The 17,575-nt window shown below is 43.2% G+C and overlaps 1 protein-coding gene across 1 annotated transcript in view; it reads right to left on the bottom strand.

Annotated features, from left to right (window-relative positions):
* Window positions 1-4,494: 4,494 nt before the first annotated feature.
* The window catches only part of SLC16A2 (solute carrier family 16 member 2), a 146,900-nt gene continuing 133,819 nt past the window's right edge, over window positions 4,495-17,575 (bottom strand). The window contains exons 3-6 of the mRNA XM_053580475.1: window positions 13,811-14,261; window positions 12,667-12,810; window positions 8,635-8,863; window positions 4,495-7,092 (exon numbers count right to left, since the gene is read on the bottom strand). Of these exons, the coding sequence (XP_053436450.1) occupies window positions 6,872-7,092; window positions 8,635-8,863; window positions 12,667-12,810; window positions 13,811-14,261 (1,045 nt within the window). The 3' untranslated portion in view covers window positions 4,495-6,871. The remainder of the gene's footprint in view (window positions 7,093-8,634; window positions 8,864-12,666; window positions 12,811-13,810; window positions 14,262-17,575) is intronic.

The raw sequence follows: 17,575 nt of genomic DNA, 5'->3' as shown, positions 1-17,575 counted from the left end.
TTCTCATCACCCCATGGAACATTCTCCAAAATTGATCATATCCTGGGACACAAAACAAATATCAACAGAATCAAAAGAGTTGAAATTTTACCTTGTATCGTCTCAGACCATAAGGCACTAAAGGTGGAACTCAACTCTAAAAAAAATGCTCGACCCCACCCAAAGGCATGGAAATTAAACAACTTTCTGTTGAATAACAGATGGGTGCAGGAAGAAATAAAACAGGAAATCATTAACTTCCTTGAGCATAACAACAATGAAGACACAAGCCACCAAAACCTGTGGGATTTTGCAAAAGCAGTTTTGAGAGGAAAATTCATCGCCTTACATGCCTACATTCGAAAAACAGAAAGAGAGCGCATCAACAATCTCACAAGAGATCTTATGGAATTGGAAAAAGAAAAACAATCTAAGCCTAACTCAGTAGAAGTAAAGAAATCTCCAAAATCAAATCAGAAATCAATGAAATTGAAAACAAAAGAATCATTCAGAAAATCAATGAAACAAGGAGTTGGTTTTTTGAAAAAATAAATAAAATAGATAAACCATTGGCCAGACTAACGAGGAATAGAAAAGTAAAATCTCTAGTAACCTCAATCAGAAATGATAAAGGGGAAATAACAACTGATCCCACAGAGATACAAGAGATCATCTCTGAATACTACCAGAAACACTACGCCCAGAAATTTGACAATGTGAAGGAAATGGATCAATATTTGGAATCACACCCTCTCCCTAGACTCAGCCAGGAAGAAATAGAGCTCCTGAACAGACCAATTTGAAGCACTGAGATCAAAGAAACAGTAAAAAAGCTTCCAACCAAAAAATGCCCTGGTGCAGATGCCTTCACTCCAGAATTCTATCAAACCTTCAAGGAAGAGCTTATTCCTGTACTGCAGAAATTATTCCAAAAAATTGAGGAAGAAGGAATCTTCCCCAACACATTCTATGAAGCAAACATCATCCTGATTCCAAAACCAGGAAAAGACCCAAACAAAAAGGAGAATTTCAGACCAATCTCACTCATGAATATAGATGGAAAAATTCTCAACAAAATCCTAGCCAATAGATTACAGCTTATCATCAAAAAAGTCATTCATCATGCAAGTAGGCTTCATCCCAGGGATGCAAGGCTGGTTTAACATACACAAGTCCACAAATGTTATCCACCATATTCACAGAGGCAAAAATAAAGATCACATGATCCTCTCAATAGATGCAGAAAAAGCATTTGATAAAATCCAGCATCCTTTTCTAATTAGAACACTGAAGAGTATAGGCATAGGTGGCACATTTCTAAAACTGATTCAAGCTATCTATGACAAACACACAGCCAATATTTTACTGAATGGAGTAAAACTCAAAGCTTTTCCTCTTAGAACTGGAACCAGACAAGGTTGTCCTCTGTCACCTTTACTATTCAACATAGTGCTGGAAGTTCTAGCCAATACAATTAGGCAAGACAAGGAAATAAAGGAATCCAAATGGCAGCAGAGGAGGTCAAACTCTCCCTCTTTGCTGACGACATGATCTTGTACTTAGAGAACCCCAAAGACTCAACCACAAGACTCCTAGAAGTCATCAAAAAACACAGTAATGTTTTAGGATATAAAATCAATGTCCACAAGTCAGTAGCGTTTGTATACACCAATAACAGTCAAGATGAGAAGCTAATTAAGAACACAACTCCCTTCTCCATAGTTTCAAAGAAAATGAAATACCTAGGAATATACCTAAAGAAGGAGGTGAAGTACCTCTATAAAGAAAACTGTGAAATCCTCAGAAAGGAAATAGCAGAGGATATTAACAAATGGAAGAACATACCATGCACATGGAGGGGAAGAATCAACATTGTTAAAATGTCTATACTTCCCAAAGCAATCTACCTATTCAATGCCATTCCTATCAAAATACCAAGATCGTACTTTCAAGATTTGGAAAAAATGATTCTGCGTTTTATACGGAACTGGAAAAAAACCCGTATAGCTAAGGCAGTTATTTGTAACAAAAATAAAGCTGGGGGCATCAGCATACCAGATTTTAGTCTGTACTACAAAGCCATAGTGGTCAAGACAGCATGCTACTGGCACAAAAACAGAGACATAGACACTTGGAATCGAATTGAAAACCAAGATATGAAACTAACATCTTACAACCACCTAATCTTCGATAAACCAAACAAGAACATACCTTGGGGGAAAGACTCCCTATTCAATAAATGGTGTTGGGAAAACTGGATGTCTACATGTAAAAGACTGAAACTTGACCCACACTTTTCCCCACTCACAAAAATTCATTCAAGATGGATAAAGAACTTAAATTTAAGGCATGAAACAATAAAAATCCTCAAAGAAATCATAGGAAAAACACTGGAAGATATTGGCCTGGGGAAAGACTTCATGAAGAAGACTGCCATGGCAATTGCAACAACAACAAAAATAAACAAATGGGACTTCATTAAACTGAAAAGGTTCTGTACAGCTAAGGAGACAATAACCAAAGCAGAGAGACAACCTACATAATGGGAAAGGATATTTGCATATTTTCAATCAGACAAAAGCTTGATAACTAGGATCTATAGAGAACTCAAATTAATCAACATGAAAAAAGCCAACAATCCCATATATCAATGGGCAAGAGACATGAATAGAACCTTCTCTAAAGAAGACAGATGAATGGCTAACAAACGCATGAAAAAATGTTCATCATCTCTATATATTAGAGAAATGCAAATCAAAACAACCCTGAGATATCATCTAACCCCAATGAGAATGGCCCACATCACAAAATCTCAAAACTGCAGTTGCTGGTGTGGATATGGAGAGAAGGGAACACTTTTACACTGCTGGTGGGACTGCAAACTTGTACAACCTTTTTGGAAGGAAGTATGGAGAAACCTCAAAGCACTCAAGCTAGACCTCCCATTTGATCCTGCAATCCCATTACTGGGCATCTACCCAGAAGGAAAAACATCCTTTTCTCATAAGGACACTTGTACTAGACTGTTTATTGCAGCTCAATTTACAATCACCAAAATGTGGAAACAGCCTAAATGCCCACCGATGCAGGAATGGATTAACAAGCTGTGGTATATGTATACCATGGAATACTATTCAGCCATTAAAAAAAAATGGAGACTTTACATCCTTCGTATTAACCTGGATGGACATGGAAGACATTATTCTTAGTAAAGCGTCACAAGAATGGAGAAGCATGAATCCTATGTACTCAATTTTGATATGAGGACAATTAATGACAATTAAGGTTATGGGGGGGAAGCAGAAAGAGGGACGGAGGGAGGGGGGTGGGGCCTTGTTGTGTGTCACACTTTATGGGGGCAAGACATGATTGCAAGAGGGACTTTACCTAACAATTGCAATCATTGTAACCTGGCTTATTGTACCCTCAATGAATCCCCAACAATAAAAAGAAAAGAAAGGTACTGAGGTGGTAGCAGACCTTAGATGGGAAAGTCTGGGACCTGGCAACAGGGCAGAATAATTAGCCTCAGTGGGAGGTGGGAAGGAGCCTGCAGCCCCAGGGTGTCACTGAGTCAGGGGAGAATGGATAATAGCCAAGAGGGTGGCGGTAAATCACCTTCTCCCAAAGTAAATCACTCCCTTCTCTTTGCCCCAGCCCTGCCCTACCCTGCCCTGTCCTGCCCAAAGTATGGGCATAAGGAGGTGGACTTTGTCAACTCTTAGGCTGCTGGGGGTGGAGGGGCAGTGGATCAAAGTAGACCTCCATGGTCAAAGCTGCATGAAGGTCTCTAGACTGCCTGGGAGACAGTAAAAAAGTATGTTGCTTGTGGGTGAGGGTAATGGTGAAACGATGGGGTATGCTAAAAGTCAGACTTCATTGTTTTTGCCCAGAGCAGGTTCTGCTGACACCCCTTGCTACATAATTATTGAATGAAGTGGGCAAGTCACTGTCCTGTGTATGAGCCTGCAGCAGTCCCTACTTACCTCTAGGCCTCAGTTTCCCCAATTAAATTTAATGCAGAATATGGACAAGGGGGGACTCCAAGGTTACTCCCAAATTTGTCATTCTTATAGGTTTTTCTCTGCATCACCCTCAATTCCAAGCTCTGTCTCTGCCAGCCTTTGTCACCCAGCTATACCTTCAGGTTCTTCATTAATAAAATAAAAGAGAGGAAGGAAGGGTGGGATTTGATTATTGCTAATATCTTTGCTAATTTTCAATATGGCACATTTGTAGCAAGATGGTGGTGCCTCCACTCCAATGCAGCCATTATTCATGTTCTCAATTTGTAAAGTAACCATTTTTCCATTTCAGAGCTTCCTTCAAAATCAAGTTCAAAGAGTCTACCTAAATCCAAATCTCTGTATAGCTACTTTTCTAATTTATGTACTGACGGCACAGATCCTGGCAGGGCTTTGATTTGAAAATGAGACTTCAGTTCTGAAGCCGGACTTCCTACTGTTAACCAGATTAAGACTATTTCACCCTTGTAGGCAACATACATACCAAAACCAAATTTTTAGATCTGTTTATTTTGTTCCAAACCCCTTGAGGAGTTCAATGTCGCACATCTCAAGTTCTGAAATTTTGTTCATTCTTCCAGTTTTAACTGTGGAGCATAAGAGGATTGCATCCTACTCTAAATATTAATACTGTGCTGCTTTTGCCAATCAACATTCTCTCCAAAAGCACAAAAGCTCACATATGGACATCTACACGTGTGGAAGAAGTAAATTGACACCCTGCTATGTTATGTGACACCTGAATGGGCAGATTTGGGACCTGTGAATGTCTTCTCTTCATCTGGAGAGAAGTAGATGGCAGCCTGGTTCTTAAAGAGCTCTCTGACCATGAGCAACAAAGATGACCCTGCAGAATTGCCCTCCACTGACTTAGTGGTTGTAGGGCAGGGAGCAGGGGCGTTGTTGCACTAGTATTTTCAGTGGTCTCTCCTGTAAGTTCCAGGGCTCCTGGGACCCAGCTTCTCCTTTTCTATTGCTGTTTCAACTGACAGGATAGTAACTTGGTCCATTTCTACCTGCAGAGCTAAGAACCCATGGGTTTTCCTTTGGGAAATTGATATGAGCTGGACTGGGACCGGCAAAAGGGGCTCAGAACTTTGGCCTTGAATCAAATCATCAGAGGTCAATCATGCCCCAGCTGCCTGTTTGTAACGGAAAACTTATGGGTGGGACTGTTGTCTTCTTTGGAGCCTTTCAGGGCAATCTCATCCTCCTGGTCCTAGGATGACCCTGGGTTGGAGAGGCAAATTATTGTTGGCTCCAAGTGACAGCCAGGAATGCCTGGCAAAAAGATGATGAAAGAATGGGTGACAGGAACACAATAGACAAAGGCCCAGAAAGTGGCAAAAAGACACAAAGATGCAGAGTGAGGATGAACTCCTAATGGAGTGAGCAGCCTGGTAGTGCCCTCTGCATGCCAAGGGCACTGGGAATGCTCTTCAATAAGACTGTTGCCCAGAATTGGGGCATAGGGAAGAATTTGATACATGCTTCAGAGAGATGAAGGTGGTCCAGAGTCTACCTTTCATGGCATCTTTAATGCCCACCAAGCAGAGTGGCCTAGGATGCCCAGTATGGGAGACAGATTGGGTTGTAAAGGGTAAGATGGCTTCCCCTTCTGAAACAAAGTTGTCCAACTATGTGTACAGCTGCTGCCTGTACCTTTTTGGGATCCAGGTTAGGAATAGTTTTTTTTTTTTTTTTTTTCCCCTCAAACAGTCCCTTTTCTGCCCTAACCCAGGTGGAAATATTGATTTATGAAAACTGAGAGATGGAGAAGTTGGTCCTTTGCCATGTCAATAACCACTGTTCCTACTCCCACCATGCCAGCTTACTTTCACCTGTCCTCTTCTGTCTACTCAGATGAAAGGGGTTTCATCACATTTTGACAGGTAGATAAAAAGATGGGGGGCTGCAAGGGCCACTAAATTAATGCATTGGACTGGGAAATCTGTAAAAATCAGTGAGTGGAAATGGAACTCCATGATAGCTAAGGTCCTTCCCTAAATAATACTCTACTCTTCCAGTCTGACTTTTGTCTCAAGTCAGCTCAAGTCAGCTTGAGCCAAAAAATATGATGAGGCTCAGCCTGAGATGAGTGGGATTATGTTAGTGTTAGAGTTACACTGTGCCAAGGTGAGGCTGATTGGCCCAAGCTGTGAATGGGTCCCTCCTTTTCCCCAGCACCCATGTGTTTTTGACAGTCATAAAAAGAAATAGAGGGAGAACAGAAGGGAGAGAAGACAGTAGAGGAAAAAAAAGAAGGAAAGGAAGAGGGAAGCAGATTGTTAACCAACTTTATGATGAGGATACTGCCAGTACACAGTTCCTAGGAAGCCAGAGCCCTTAGAAATTCTGAGGCTAAACAAAGGTCTTTATATTATTTTGCCTCCCTTCTCTCCCCCTGACCAGTGGCTTCCAAAGATGGATGGCAATGAACTCCCAGAATAAATTCTTCAGAAAACAGGCTTAGGTATTCCCCACTGGGCTCCTGGGGACACAGTAGCACCTTTGGCAGTTGATTTTAGTGGGTGACTAATAAGCTTGGGGCAGAAGGTCCCATTCTGCTCCTCTCCCAGAGGTTAGAAAGGATACAGAGAGTTTCCAAAGGTCAGGGGATGATCCCACACTTTCCCAGATCCCTGGGAAGAGAAGGTCCCTGGCAAATTTAAAGGCATTTATGGGGAGAATTTGGTTAATGAGTTTGGAACACCTGGAGCTTTAGCTCCAAGGGGATGGTCAGGTGGCTGAAATGCTGTGTGCACAGGTTTGCAAACAAGTGTGCTGGTGGCAAACATGTAAAAGCTGAGCAGGGTGGGATAAAGGGGAAAGGCTAGGGAAGAGCATACAATGACAAGAAAGAGGCATTAGATTGGTTCTTCAGGGCTGAGGGAGCCTGGCAGTAGCTCCCCATTGGGGTCTGGATCAGAGGCCAACATTTTATCCTTGCTGGAATCCCTCTGCTCTTTCTTGAACATCCTTTGATGCATTAGAGGGACGAAGAAGAGGATTATAGCCCCGATGATGGGGGGCACACCGGCAAAGTAGAAGGCCACATGGTAGTCCTCAAAACAGTTGCGGAGGAGGCCTGAAATATTCAAGAGAGACAAGTCAAGGTCAGCTTTGCCCTATTGCTCAAAGATGCTTTCTGCCTCTTCTAGGGGCCAACACAGTACCTATCTAGAGAATCTTGGCCACTATTGCCTTGATTCAGGTGATCTCCCAACTTCCAGGGCAGAAAGTTCCTCTCTGAGGTACTGGGGTTGGAGGCCCTTGACTTGTAAATGTGTATTATGAAAGAAGCTAATTAAACTACAACTAGCTAGCTATATGGAGTTAAGAAGAAACCTAGTTTAAAAGAACTCCATAGAAGATGGCCAAGTCTTGTTTTTCTTCACAGTAATGTTACCCATCCTCTTACCCCCACTCCCACATTGTTCTCATGGTACAAGTCATCTGGGTTCCTATTTGATTTTTTTCAAAAGTGTCCTTTCTTGGAAGTTCTATTTTCACTAGGAGTAGTCTATATGTGTATGTTTTCCTTTCAGTTATAGATATATATGGCTCCTCTGGGTTGTTTCAAGATGCTAATACTACAGATGTGTTTAGCATGAGATGCAAGGCCTCCCCTGTTCACCTCCAAAAGCTAAATGTGAGTTATCTCATAGTACCTCAGATCCCAGAAAGCGTATCCAGGAAATGTAAGAAGGTTCTTCGCTTTTTAATTACACAGGACTTAAGCAAAACGGAAAGAGTCATGGATTCTGGGGCACTCTAAGGATCAGGAAATTGATAAGGGTGCCCCTTCCTTGATAGTCATGTGGCTATTGCACAAAAGCCTACATAAAAGCTTGTGCTCTGTCACATGGTACCCTCACAAAGCCTTGTACATAATTGATTTTCAAAGAATATTTGTTGAATTAACCCATTCAACTAGCCTAAGAAAGGCTTAGCCATGAGTCAATGTTTGTAACAAATCCTATAGAAAGAAAATGATGGTCTCTTTTCATTGGTTTTATGTTCCCAGGGGTACCAAAAATGCCCTTTTGGGAGAGTGGAAGGAGAAACTAAGAGTACTGAAAGGTGGAAAGCCAACATTTTGCCTGCTACTTGCTGAAGGGTAGCCTTAGTGGCTTAACCTTTAAACAAATCTCTTCTACAGGCTTATTTCAGAAGCCAGCAGGAAGAGAAGGGTGTCTCAAGGTTTTAATAAAACCAGGGTCTTCTGGTTTTATTTTTTATTTTACTTTTTCTTCTCTTCTTCCCAACTACCTTGCCAATAATCACCTGCCTGTGGAGAGAGAGAAGTTATTGGGTCAACAGCATGGTCAAGAAGGCCAAACCCATTTTGCTCTTCATCTTCCTGGATGGAGCTCTACTGTCTATAATAAAACCCCACTGAAACAGAAACACAGGCATGAAAAATCCATTTCTTAAAATGTATCCATGCATATATACTGTGTTTAATCTCTTCCACTAGTAGTAATAAGGGGTATCATGTACTCTGACAAGGCTTCTTAAACAGAGAATAAAGAGAAAAGGTGGACTCAAGCAGAGGTATTCAGGAGACCTAGTGCCCAGAGAAAACAGGACTCTTTGATTTATTCCCTCCCTAGAATATCAACCTCACCTGCAATGGGGGGCCCAGCAATCATCGGTAGGGCCATCATACCCAGTAGGTAGCCAATGGCTTGCGAGGCTTGCATTGGGCCCACCAGTTCAAATGCAATGGGGGCCATGATGGTGATGAAGAAGCCATCACAAAGGCCCAGGAAGAGGCAGACGACGATGAGGCCAGCGAAGTCTCGGCACAAAGGAATCATCATGGACATCAGACCCAGGAGCAGGAAGGAGAGGACCTAGAGGAGCAAGGGCCTGAGGTGGTCATGTTGTGTTGGCCAGTCAAGACCCTATAGCAAATCACACCTCCTTTCTCAGGTCTTCATTTCTACTATCTATAAAATGGAGGGGGGGAAGGGTGTTAATGGGGAGAGTAGTGGACTAAATGATTACTTAGGCCCCTTCTAAGTCCTGTACAGAGGAATTCAAAGTGTTTAAGAGAGCCCCTACTTAACTGTGATGGTGTTGCAATTAAAAAAGGGTGGGAGAGGATTTAGCCCATAGCTTCAAGAAGTTTGAAATAGAGGGAATTGTTTCTTCTACTTTCTGAGCCTGTTTGGCAGCCTTAAGGATTAGGATCTTGGATCAAGCCATGTTAGTGTTCTCATATCCAGGTAAAGTATGGGATGAGGGAAGGGAGGAATTGAGGGTGGCTTTGCATGTTGACTATGGTACTGGAATGGAAGTTGCAGCTTCTTGAAGTGGGGAAGGAGCCAATTTCCATTTTTGTGTGGGAATTTTAAAAACTACCTTGGCATGAAGGAAAGCAATGGGAGTGTCATCAGGTTACTTATACTTTATAGGACATGGGCCATGCAACCCATCTCAGAAATTTCACATATATGGTTCTAGGGGCCTCTTGGCTTGTCTGGGGCACCCTGAAAAGTCAACAAAGGGACCTTTAAGGGGAACCAAACCACTAGGAGCATGTCTAGGCAGCCTGAAGCCAGCCCATGAGTACTAATGACTAACCACTTGGCTTTCTTTGGGCTGAGAAAAATGACTCCAAAACAAAGAAACTGCCTTTCCAGAAGCTGGTCTTTTGATTTGAATCATTTGCAACCTATGTTTAACCTGGGTGATCCAGACTGGGCTGCAAGCAGAGGAAGGACACCCTCCCCACCACTGCCAGCCCCTTGTAGCCAGCAGAGCCAGATCATCCCAGGGACAGGACTAAAGTTGATCTGTTTATCAAGGCCTTAACAAGCCCAAGGATTTTCCAAAAGCCCACACAAGTAGGCCAACTTACCTGGGAAAACATGAAAGGAGGGAGGGGGTGAAGGCTGTTTCATGCCCTAAAGATTTTTTGTTTTATTGCTGGCAGTGGGTTTGTTAGGTTGATTGATTGGTTTGGGGAGAGGATAATGTCATCCAAGAACATGTCTTTATTGGAGTCCCTTTGAACTTTGCCCAGGCTACTTTGAGGTAGCTAGGCAGAAGCCAGGAATAAAATCTCAAGTACTCCAGGTTCTCGTCTAGGAGATTCATACTCAACTATGAGATAAAACCAGACCCACTTATCTTAATTTCTATAATGGCAATCAGGACTAAATACCATTATATAACACATAGGACCCCATTAACTGATTTTAATAACCTTTAATTACTACTAATACTACTAGACACTATTGTATCTAGCTATCTCTTATCTTCTATGAGGCCATGCCAAGGTTCAGAAATTAAAAATCCCTCTTGGAACTGAGACTTAGACCTCAAGAATTGGCCCAAAATGAGGCTGTCCTGCATGTTGTCACTATTTCATTTCTAACAGATTGTCCAGGGGCTACATGCCAGACACATATGCCTGTCTTCACCAATAATGGGACCTAGAGGGTCTAAAGAATGGCTTTTCTGAACCTGAAGCTGTGTGTACTCCTTTTCTCCCACCCCAGGCTTGTATTCCTGAATCTGACCCAGGGAGAAGAAAAGGAGGCAAATTCCTGTGATGGAGTATCTTAAGAAACTCAAGAGAAAGGAGAAGTTCATTCATTGTTTTATACTCTCAGTCTGAGACATTCAATTTGTAAAATGAGGGAGTTGGGGGCGGCGCCTGTGGCTCAAAAGGGTAGGGTGCTGGCCCCATATGCCATAGGTGGTGGGTTCAAACCCAGCCCCGGACAAAAACTGAAAAAAAAAAAAAAAGAGGGAGTTAGACTACAGGTTGATGAAGACATGTTTCATCTATAACGTTCTAAGATTATTTTCTACTATTCTAAGTGATAAAGCTAGGTCATGTAAGAGTAAGGAAAAGGGGCAGGAGGGTGGGGTAATTGGTCAGCAGAAACACTGGGTTCTAAGTCCTTTAGCTGGCTAATACCTCCCCCTTCTTGGAACTCCTGCTGCATAATAGAAAGCAAAAGTTGCTTGGGCCCTGCCTCTGTTCTAGGGACTGTGGTGAGGATCAAATGAGATAAATGGCTAGGCAGTGGCTATTGCCTTTGCTCAAGATAAAGTCCTGGCCCAATGTCAAATTACCCTGACTTACAGAACATTTTGGCATTTTGGAGCTGCAGGTACTGGCAGGGAAGACCCACAGGGGTGGCATGTAGGAAAGACTGGGAATACCACACATACTCCTATGCCAAAAAGCCATCCATATAAAGCACTTGCTGATATTTGCACAGGAATTCAATTTTATCTCTTGGTTTGACTTTGGTTCAGTCACTTATCTTTGAGACTTGGCTCTGCCATCCATCACTTAGGGCAAGGTGGAATATAAGAAGAGTGCCGTGTAGGAGTTCAGCTCTGCCACTACTGTCTATGTGAGCCTTCCCCCTCAGTTTCTACATAAGTATAATGAGAGGCTGAACTAGATGGACCATAATGTTAACCTTAGCTCTGACAAAGCAGGTTCACTAGCTCTTGCAAACTAACACACAGTTAAACATAACAGGTAAGTTAATCATATTCTCATCTAAGACATCTGAGGGTATTTAGGAAAGCACTCAAGCTATCAGAGAGAAATCTGCTGTCAATGTAGTTGGAGGGGGTCTCCTGGAAATGCTTTTAGGGCTTTCTCAGGAGACAAATGAGTCAGAACTCATCCACCTTCCTGATGGATTATTTGTGACTACTTGTTTTCTGGAACTGTCTTTGCCCTTCCTCAGGGTTCTGCACTTGGGCACCTCTCCATACACTCAGCTGCAAAAAAAAAGTATAAGTTAGGTCAAAAAGGAGGACTGCTGCCTAAATTCAGACCACCTAGTTCACATGGAAAGTAGCTTCTGGAGCATCCATGTGGCTACTGTCCACAATATGAGGAAATCTGTGTCACTGTCAGGAGGATTAGGAAATCTGTGTCATTGTCAGAAGGATTAAAATATTGCATGGCTATGACATTTTACTTTCTGAAGCCTGATCATGCCTATATTTCTTTTGATCCTCACAGATGAGGGAAGATAAGAAGGGCAAGAATTATTTTCATTGCACAAATGAATAAAGTGTTGCCTAGAGAGGAAAAGTGAGGTCTGGCCTTTTATGGTACTTTTTTTTTTTTTTTTTGGTGTTCATTGATAGGATGACATTTGAGAACCAGTAATTAATGCCAGGTAGCTCTGGAAGTATAAGAGATGATGGACCTGGGCCTGGATCTAGAGGAGAGAGATACTTGCCACAAAATGCAACAGATATTCAAGACCCTTCAAGAATGTGTAGGGTAGCGATGAGATAAGTCCTTACTGGAGGCAGCAACTAACTCTTGGCCTCAGTTTCCCCCTTTCAGATGGAAAGACATTGTTACTAAAAAAAAAAAAAACTTCCTTTACAAGTGTTCTAACAGGTTCCATATACACTGCTCTCACTGGGTCCTCACTCCATTTGGTAAAGGAGATAGAACAATGATAATGGCCTATGTTTGAAAGCAGAGGAAACAGAGGCTCAGAGAATTTAGATGACTTTCCCATGTTACACAACAAGCTTATGTCAGAGCTGGGGCTCAGGGCACTGCAGTTGCACATCCTACCGTTCTATCCCAAAGGCTAAGGATAACCTAGTATCTATGGCAGGCTGTTTCTCTCCACAGTGGACAGGTAGTCATGCTCACCTGCAAGTAGATCTTCTTAAGTCCAGGAATGGAGTCACTGATGTGGCCTGACACGAGACGCCCAAGGCCTGAGGTAGCCCCGATACACACCAAGAGCACCCATGTTTCCTTGATTTCCAAGAACTCCTCTTCCACATACTTCATCTGAAAAGAATAGCACCAGGGCCACGAGAACAGGAGGAGGAAGAGGAGCTGAGTGATTAACTGTTAGAATATCCAGGGCCCTTTCCTACTTATTTCTTTGGACCAGCATAAGAACTGCCTCTCCTGTATCTCTCTTCCCTGTTACCCTAGCTCCAGGACAAGCTCTCTGGCTGTTTTCAGCATCCTGAAAAACTGCTTGTTCCTTGGCTCTCTGGATTCTGGACTTCTGAGCAATAGCCAAGGTGAATAGGTATATCCAAGCCTCTCCTATGCCCTGGCAGGACAGAAAACAGCCTAAACAACTGAGAAAATGAAAGGATTTCTCTATGATCTCCTCATTTCCTAACCACAAACTGACAGCCTGGGGTAACATCAGTTTACTAGAGGAGGAGGATCAACTTCCAGGCAACTCTTTCAAGCATGTTTTTAGAAGCATGAGGTCTGTGGAGGATAACAGCTACTACAACTACCAGTTCTGTGGCCATATAAGTTTGGTGGATGCTGGGTTAAATAAAGCTGAATGGATTTCTCTCCATTCAGAGAGATTACTTAAGAGATTACTACACATTATGAAGCTCGAGAGATCTAGTATATGTTATTTCCTAAATACAATCATTTGACCACTAAGACCAGCATTCCACAGAACACAATCTTAGAAAACCCTGTCTTGGAACACCTGGGCCAGTCCCCTACATTTCAGCAATGCTTATTTCCTCCTCAAAATCTATTTAAATTTTTACTGTGGGAGAAGCCAAGGTCCATGGGATTTTTCCTAAGTAACTCCTCCCATTTTCCTCTGAGGTCTTCCCTCAACCTATGCTTTTCCCCTCTTTTTGCTCTGCTTGGACTTATAAAACACTATTTTGTTTCTTTTTTAAAAGGTCTCAGCTCTACTCTTTCAGTGTCATCCACCCCTGCCTTCTGGACTCTAGGCGAGTTGAGGGCAGCTTCTTGGGGCCAAGTGGGGTGGGTGGAATGGGCCCACCCTGGTATTCCTCACCAGGTGTACATAGGGAACAAAGTAGCCAAGGGCAGCAGCAGCAATCCCGAAGGCCCAGATACGGTAGGTGCGTTGGCGGAACACTCGCATGTTGAAGTACTTCCTAAGCTGAGCCAGAAAGCGCTGGTGCAGGGTGTGGACACCTCTCTTGCTTGGGGTGTCCTGGGAGCTGGGTAGGAGGGGCCGGTAGGTGAGTGAAAGCAGCATAAGGACAAACATGAAGGTACTTAGCACCTGGAAGGTTTGGGCCAGCTTGATCTTATCCCCCAGCATTTTGATGAGGAAGGGGAAGGACATGGAGAAGACGCTACTCCCAGCAGATACCACACCATTGGCCAGCCCCAGGCGGCGTTGAAAGTAGTGGCCCAGGATGACGAGGGATGGTTGAAAGGCAAAGGAACAGCCACAGCCAAAGAGAATCCCATAGGTGAAGTAGCGCAGGCTTAGGGAGCTGTGGGAGAGACAGAGAGAGTTGTTTTCAGCAGCCTGACCAGCAATCTATCTGACCTCCTTCATCAGCCTCATGGGACCTCCATTCCTCCACATTTAACCCACAGCCTCACCTGCCACTGACCCTCAGAACAGACAAGGAATAGGTCTTCTGATCCCCATGTTGCAGATGGGGAAGCAGAGACTCAGAAGTAAAGTAATATGACTAAGGTAAATTAGTTTGGACTTGAATCCGGGTCTGTGTGACTCTAGCATGAATCATAGCCCCCTATCAAAGAGGATTATCAAAACAAAGACCAAACCGGCCTATGCAAAGGCTCAGTGAGAGGCTACAGGGAATAAATCAATGCCTTGAAGAGAAAAGTTTCACCTTACAGCTCTCCTAGACACCAAAGATAGGCTGGTAGCCAAAGCTTTATCCCAAGTAACGACAAAGGTCCATAAGAAACCAAGATCCTGGGAAGTCGAGACCCTCCACAAGACTCTTCAGTGTCTTTCTCCATGCTCAGGGACCTTAATATTTTAGAGAATAGCTGAAGAGCTCCTGAGAGAATACCCCTTCTCCAATCCTGCCCAAGGTCTAAATATCCCAAGGCCCTTTATATTAAGTCATAGACAATCTCCATGGGAATGCTGAAGTAAGGAGTCCCTTTAACTTCCAGATTCCTGTTACTCTTGCTAGTTATGGTATGGATTTATTGCCCGGAATAGCCTGGCTTCTTGACAGGAAGTAGACCCTCGAAGAAGTTGTGGACCTAAGCAAGTAAGACAGGTCCTAGCTCAAAACTTTTAGGCCTTGCTGTGGCTATCAGCCTCTGTAACAGAAGATAAAGTGTCATAAGGGAAAAGGTCATGGGAAGGTCAGTTTGGCCAGCCATATGCCCCAGACAATATTGGCATAACCTAGTGAAGAATTTTGTTTTCTTCTTAACGCTTCCATATATTTTGCAATAATTTTATCTGGCTCCTTAATTACCTAACACTCTTCTTAGTCAAGTAGTTATTCTCAAGAGATAGACCTAGTCCTCATACTAAAGGACTGGGCCTATGCTGCAGCAACAGTGAGGTGCTAGCACCAGTGGTTCTAAGACAGCTATCATCACTATTGCTTTCCATCTGCTTGTATTCACTAAATGTGGGTAAGGGCTTTAGTTTCAAAATAATTGTCTCTGCTTGGAACACATAGTTAAGGCAATTGTCTTCTGTCAGGTTCATTGGGGCCTGGAAGGTTCCCTTTAGATTCTAGGTACTTAGTGGGATTGTCTTCAGCTGGGGTCATTGTCCAAGGAAGAGGAGTTAAAACTTCAGGGAAACAGTCGGTAGGGGGCACAACACCCCCTACATGGATTCAGCTTAGGGTGCTCTCTAGTAGATCTGTTTCTAACTTGGCCCCAGGACAGGAGTCTCTTGAGTTGAGCTTTCCAAAGCCCCACTAGCCCTGCCTGCATTTTGCTTCATTTCCTGTCACCCAAAGGAACTTAACACCCTGATTGAAACAACAGGAAGGATGACTTAGAGCTATAGCCACAAGCAGAACCATTTTTCCCCCGGATGTGAAGCCATCCAGAAACTTTCTTTGCTCTTAATATGTTCTTACAGAAAGAGCAAAAGAGGTAGGGAAGGAGTTTAGGGGCTGGATAACAGAATGCCTACTCCAATGTGCCTAAAGAAGCATGCTAGAAGAAAACACATCTGAGTTCTTTCCCCTTCTGTAACTGAACCCATGTGGGTTGTAAGGGAAATGGGATCCATATGTTGCTAATTTGTTTACACTTTGCTCTGCTTGGTCTCATAACACAGACTTCTGTGTAATGCTAAGACTGGAGTCACTTTTGAGGCCTAGCTCCTCACCTCATAGGGAGCCAGGCACCAGCTTGCTGGTGGCAAATGGGACTGAACAGCCGACAGGTCCTGAAAAGGTTTAAAGCTGCCATACTAGGAAGGATAAGCAGGTTCTAGGCAGGATCTGATCATTCCCTTCTCTGTCCCAGTTGGATTGGATAAAAGCAAAAAACCACTGCAGGCCAAATCCAAGCTGTGCTAGAGGGTGAGCTGGGCTGCCAGAAATGCTAAAGGCATAAAAAAAGCTGGCTCACCCTTACAGGAACCAGTTGAAGCAGAACACAATTGTCATTCTCTTCTGTGAGTGAAACCTTAGGCCTAGAGAGCCAGGGTCCCTCTCTGGAGAGCCAAGACAGAAAGTAAGTCTCTGACACATTAGCTCTGTCCTTGTTTTAGACATAACACTGTGCCACTTCTGTATTTCTAGGCTGGCATTCTACATCAGCCCAGGCAGATTGGAAATAGAAGGTACCATAGCTTCTAAAGTGTCTTTGGCAGAAAGTCAGTGGAATTATTGAGGAATTCCATATTCCTCAGATTGGGGTATCGCATATTTATTCTCTCTTTTCTATACACACGCTTTTATAGTGCAGCCAGAAAATAAAGTGGAAAATGAACTTGCAGCTACTCCTAGTGTGATACTATCAAGTTTTGCCTGTGGGAACAGTGGAACTAAGGTTTTTTTTTGTTTGTTTGTTTTGTTTTGTTTGTTTGTTTTTTGAGACAGTCTTACTATGTCCCCCTCAGTAGAATGCCATGGCATCACAGCTCACAGCAACCTCAAACTCTTGGGCTTAAGCGATTCTCTTGCCTCAGCCTCCCAAGTAGCTGGGACTACAGGCACCTGCCACAATGCCAGGCTATTTTTTGTTGCAGTTGTCATAGTTGTTTTAGTGGCCTGGGCCAGATTCGAACCCACCAGCCTCAGTGTATGTGGCTGTGCCATAACCACTGTGCTACGGGCGCTGAGCCAAGGGATTAAGGTTTGAATTTAGTTTAGGTCTCGCTGGATAGCTGGGTTCTGGGTCTATAGACATGAATATATCTGTCCCACATCATCCCATATGTGTCAGCAGCCAGGGATAGCTGAAAGACATCAATGGGCTCAGCTGTCCTCTTTATTCAGCATGATTTTCCTTTGGTAATCCTGGAATGTGAGGTTTCCCATGTACTCATTTGAGAAGCACATTCTTGGGAGGAGAGGTCATGAGATGTGTAACACATTGAAGGGGAATAGAATAGCAGAACTGGAAGAGACATAGAATAATCATCTGGTCTTATCCCCTCAGGTTACAGATACAGAAATTGAGGCCCAGAGAAGGAAATAATACTCATCAATTGTCCCATAGCCATTCAGTTGCCAAACTTGGATTTAGGCCCAGCTTTATGAAATATCAGGCTTAGGCATCTTCCAACACTCTGAAACTCTTGGATTCTATTTGAGGATATTCCCTTAACAGTGTGTCTTGGGGA

The sequence above is a fragment of the Nycticebus coucang genome, chromosome X (assembly GCF_027406575.1).
Source record: "Nycticebus coucang isolate mNycCou1 chromosome X, mNycCou1.pri, whole genome shotgun sequence".
Lineage (NCBI taxonomy): Eukaryota > Metazoa > Chordata > Mammalia > Primates > Lorisidae > Nycticebus > Nycticebus coucang.
Note: the sequence above shows the minus strand (reverse complement) of the source record. Positions and strands in the feature narration are given on the sequence as shown.